General features: G+C 57.8%; 1 protein-coding gene across 1 annotated transcript; it reads left to right on the top strand.

Annotated features, from left to right (window-relative positions):
- The first annotated feature begins 367 nt into the window (after positions 1 to 367).
- On the top strand, positions 368 to 4,657 carry LOC128827104 (phospholipase A2 inhibitor gamma subunit B-like). Its single transcript, XM_054010837.1, has 6 exons — positions 368 to 771; positions 1,451 to 1,578; positions 2,068 to 2,184; positions 2,938 to 3,090; positions 3,461 to 3,601; positions 4,306 to 4,657. Exons 2-6 carry the CDS (start codon positions 1,530 to 1,532, stop codon positions 4,518 to 4,520), a joined length of 675 nt encoding a protein of 224 aa, XP_053866812.1. The 5' UTR covers positions 368 to 771; positions 1,451 to 1,529; the 3' UTR covers positions 4,521 to 4,657.

Here is a 4,657-nt window from a genome sequence, read left to right as displayed (position 1 = left end):
CACCACTGCTGTGTGGTGTGGGGAGCAAAACCCCATCTCCTCGGTGGGAGGGGTCCGTAGATTTCCCCTCCCCCTGGGGAACCTGGGGTGATGTAGTGGGGGCCCCAGGCCCTGATCTCTGGAGAGGGTGGCTGTGGCAGGGTGGACTAGGTCTGGAGGTGCCCTGCTGGAGGCCCTGTGGCCCTTGCCTCACCCTGCCCCAGGATAGAGTAGAGAGAAGTCCTCCAGGCAGCCTAGAGTGGCTGCAGAGGAGCGGCCAATCAGAGGGGCTGATGGAGCAGCCAATCCGGGGCCAGAAGGTCCCTATATAAGACAAGCAGCAGAGGAGAGAAGTTTAGTTCCTGCCTAGAGCTCAAAGAGAAGGGGTTTGTGCCTGGCTGAGCCGAACCAAACCACAGGCCTGCAGGCAGCTCATTGCAGAGAGCTCACCAGGCAGAACCAAGCCCAGGGAAGGCTGCCAAACACTGGGTGTCTCGCTGGCTGGATAGACCAGTAGCAGGGCCATGAAAATGTCAGTGCAGGCAGGCTGAGCCCAGAACCTGGCCAGACCTGAGGAGATTGCTGAGATGGGCCCCGGCTGGGTGCTTGAAGAAGGCAGTGCCGCGGGGGAGAAGCCTTTGAGCTACAGCCCCATACCAGGGCCGTGATAAGAACTCGGGACTGTATACCCCGGAAGTGGGGACTGCGTGTGCGGCTCGGCCGGAGACTGAGCTGCCGAAGACCAGCCGAGAGAGCCAGTGGCAGCTTGCAAGAGGCAGCTGCCACCCTGATGTAAGACCAAAAAAGACAAGCAGGTCACACCTAACCGAGAGAAAGGGGGCCAGCCATGAGAGGTGGGTGCCCCCACCCCAGTAAGAACTGTGTTTGCAGGCACTATCGGCCAGAGAAAAGAGGGCACACACGAGAGGCGGGCACACAAGGGAATTGGGCTCTGGAGGAGGGATACGGGGTCCTTCCGCTGTGAAAAGTAGTGCGTGGCTGAGAGCTGCTTTGCAGGGAGTTGGATGTTGTGTATTGAGGACTGATTGCAATGGAAAGCTATCGCTTTAAGAGTGGGGGCAGGGAGTGGAGTTTCCTCGTCCTGCTGCCAGTCTTGGGGGCTCCACGGGGAAGCATGGGACCAGAAGCAGTCTGGAAGAAACCAGCCTAGAAAAAGGTAGGCTGAGTTGTCTCACTATCCTAGGGAGCAGCCTGTTTTGTCTCTCTCTTGTATGTGGCTGCTGTGTAGGATTGTTCTGGATCCCCAGAAACAGTCCCCTTAGGCTGCAACCTTCCAGCAGGAGTATTTGAGGTTTGTCTCTGACTGCTCCGGGTGGGTGCTGCGAACGTACCAGCTGCAAAGCGGGTCAGAGGTGCCGTTACTCCAGAGCTGTGGCAAACGGCTCAGTGATTCCACCCACTCTGTCGACCAGCTCATGCATGTGCAGTCGTTCGTCTGGTTTCATTTCAGCCGATCAGTGATCAATCCCCTGGCTGGAGACGTGGCTGCATCACAGACCCCAGCGCCGATCTGCTGCTTCCCCATCACCATGGAGGCTTCTCTTGTCGTCTGCATCCTCGCTGCTCTCCTGGCTACGGGTGAGTGGGGTCTGTTCCTACAGGGGCTGATTTCCTAACTTCTCCAGCGTACCAACTCCTCAGAGCCGCCTGCCGGGTGAAACCGTTAATTTAATGTAACTGATCATCAGCCACAGAATAACGGGGGCTGAGCTGGGAGCGTCTGGGTCCGAGGAGGAGAGGGCTGGAAGTCACAAAGTCCCCATGACAACAAGTGAAACAACGGGAGGGAATATTTACTCTTTAAATCACTAAAATGTGTCCTGACGGGGCAGTTTCAGAGCTGGCCAAGGGCCTTCCTGACGGGGATTGTCTCTGCTCTGAAAGGCAGATCTGAATTTCAGTTCCAGGAGCTCAAGACGATATAAAAGGCATTTCTGCAGGATACCCACCCGGGGTCAGTCGGCCATGGCTGCGTTGGTATCAAGGGGGCCAGATCCAAGCTGGGGTCAGTTAAATTCAAGGGAAGGGACAAATCCTAGCTGTGTCATGTTCTCTCTTCTTCCCCAGGGTCCTGCCTGCAGTGTGAGGTTTGCGAAGGGCAAGGAACCAGCTGCACGGGCACCATGAAGACCTGCCCAGCTGGGCTGGACTCTTGTGCCATCTCTCTCACAATGACTACATTGGGTAGGTGAGATGGAGCCTAACCAACCTGGGTCAGGGAGCAGGCTGGGGAGCCAGGATGCCTGGGTTCTAGTCCCTCCTCTGGGGCGGGGACTTCAGCCCAGATCCCTCCCCTCCTACGGTCGTGCCTGGTTTCCGGGGTGTGTGGGTGTGTCTCTGTTTCCCCTCTTGAAGCCGCCCCATATTGTTTAACTATTTCAAACATGCCCTGGAACCTGATCACCCACGTCCACAAAGAGTGTCCAACCCACTGGGTATCCGGGGGACCACCCCACCCCCATCTCCTCCGCTGGCTGGGCTTTATGCAGGGCCCGATCCGGTGGGAGTGCTCCAAGGACGTCTCCTGGATGAGGCCCCGCAGGTGATATCAACACGGGGGAATGCCTAGTTTGGGAATCCCACCATGGCTCAGGGGCGAGCAGGACGCACGGCGTTGGGATTTCAGTGGCCTGGCATGTACCCACTGGTGGAAACTTTGGCAACGAAAGGGCTTTATGGGCCAAAGATTCAGGGCCCCCAGGGTTATGCGACAGCTGAGTGGGGAGCTGGGGGATGTAAATGCTGGATTTAGGATTTAGAAAGCTGAAATGGCTTTCTCTAGCCCTGCGGGACCTCAGATTAGTCGCTTCCCCTCTCTGTGCCTCAGTTTCCTCCTGGCTAGAGGAAGGCTAATGGCACCTGGGTGTCGTTGTGAAGAGGGCGTCGATGGGGTGGGAGTGAAAGGGGAATATATCTCTGTCTTCTCCTCCTGTGCAGCGGGAGTGAACACCCAGCGCATTCACAAGGGCTGTGTGATGTCCAGCCAATGTAGAGCCGGCCCCATCTCTATGAATTTGGGGCAGGGAATGACAACAAGGATGGGCGTCGCCTGCTGTGTGGGAGACGCCTGCAGAACAACCACCATTACAGGTACCTCTCCCCATTTCCACCTCTCCTCCCCCATCCCCTGCACCTCCTGCCCCACATTACCTTCCTGGGCCTGGGCCTCCTGCCCTGCTGGGGGCGCCCCATGGAATAACATTCAGACCCTGGGTGGGTGGAGTTTAGTGGGTGGAGCTCACCAGGTGTGAACCCAGCTGACCCCACCCGGGGCGGGGTCCAGGGCTCCCTGCTGCAAACCTCTCCCCTGCCCCTGCTGCCCCCGGTGTCCCCGGAGCTACAGCTCCCCCTGCAGGGGGCACCCAGGGCTGAGCTGTGCAGCCCCCAGCTGTTCTCCCTGCCCCGACGCCGCCTGGGGCTCGTCCCCCGAGCTGACTGCGTTTGCTCCGCTTCTTCCCAGTGCCCCCGGCTGACACCAAACCCAATGGCCACCGCTGCCCAGCCTGCTATGTGATGAATGCTGGTCAATGCAATGAACAAATCATAGAATGTACTGGATCTGAGACCCGATGTCTTGATGCTGCTGGAACCATAACAAGTGGTAACTTCAGTTCATTTATTCTGGGGTTATTTTTCCTTTGTTTCCCCCCCCCCCCATGCATAGGGCAGAAGCACGACGCTGTGTCGGTTCCACGAGGTCAGGGGTTCACAAACTGTGGGTCAGGACTCGAAAGTGGGTCTCGACTTTATTTTAATGCCAGATGCTAACGACTCCTCCGAAGAAACCATCCCTGCTGCCAAAGAGCCTGCAATCTGAACAGGCAAAAGAAGGATCGTTCTCCCCATTTTAAAGATTGGGGAAACTGAGGCACGGAGCAGTGCCGTGACTTGCCCAATGTCACACAGGGACATGTGGCAGGGAATTGAACCTAGTTTTGGGGAGTCACACCATGGTGCTATCACTCACTACAAAGCCGCCCTGCGTAGAGATCCCAGCGCTGCCACCAGCACTGAGCTGCTGCTTTGTAGATGAGTGGTGTGGCTAGTATAGGCCTGGTCCATTATGAATACTGTTGGGGGCTCTAAGTGACATGCTCAAGGGCACACAGTGTGTCTGCCACAGAGGAGGAGGGGGAGGCCATCCAGGTCCAGGTATGCTGGGGGGAGCAGAGCAGACAGGGAGACGGAGGCTGGGGGGGAGCTTGGCGGGGCCCTGAGGAGGTGGAAGCTGTTGTGTCCTAGTCCAGCTCAAAGAGTGAAGCTGCTTCCTTGCCACAATCAACTGCTTCCCTCCCGCCCCCGCAGGTCGAAACCCTGTGCAGATGGTCATGAAGGGCTGTGTTTCCCAGTCCATCTGCAACCAGCTACAAGTGGGTTCGGGAACTGTCGCAGGGATCAATGCAAGTTTAACCATGGCCGAATGCAAAGAGACCTATGGTCCGGCAGGCGGGGCACCAGGAGCAGCCGGGCTCCTCCTCCCAGCCCTCGCCGGGCTCCTCCTGCTGAATCTTCTCTCCTGAATCCCCACCTGGTGCAATGGTCACATCACCCTGCAGCCTGCGTTAGCCCCTCTCCCCACCAGGGCTTCCCGGCTCCCGGGTGGACTCGCATCCCCTTTGTATGGTGCTGAATAAAACACGCTGGAGAGCAAACTCTG

Source organism: Malaclemys terrapin, chromosome 21 (genome assembly GCF_027887155.1).
Source record: "Malaclemys terrapin pileata isolate rMalTer1 chromosome 21, rMalTer1.hap1, whole genome shotgun sequence".
NCBI classification, from domain to species: Eukaryota; Metazoa; Chordata; order Testudines; family Emydidae; genus Malaclemys; species Malaclemys terrapin.
This window is presented reverse-complemented; position numbering and strand designations above follow the sequence as displayed.

Bases quoted from the DNA above. Each gene is read 5' to 3' on its own strand.
- LOC128827104 (XM_054010837.1), top strand. From the start codon at position 1,530: ATGGAGGCTTCTCTTGTCGTCTGCATCCTCGCTGCTCTCCTGGCTACG. The intron at 2,185-2,937 runs GTAGGTGAGATG...CCTCCTGTGCAG, and splicing joins TCTCACAATGACTACATTGG to CGGGAGTGAACACCCAGCGC. The intron at 3,602-4,305 runs GTAACTTCAGTT...CCGCCCCCGCAG, and splicing joins TGCTGGAACCATAACAAGTG to GTCGAAACCCTGTGCAGATG.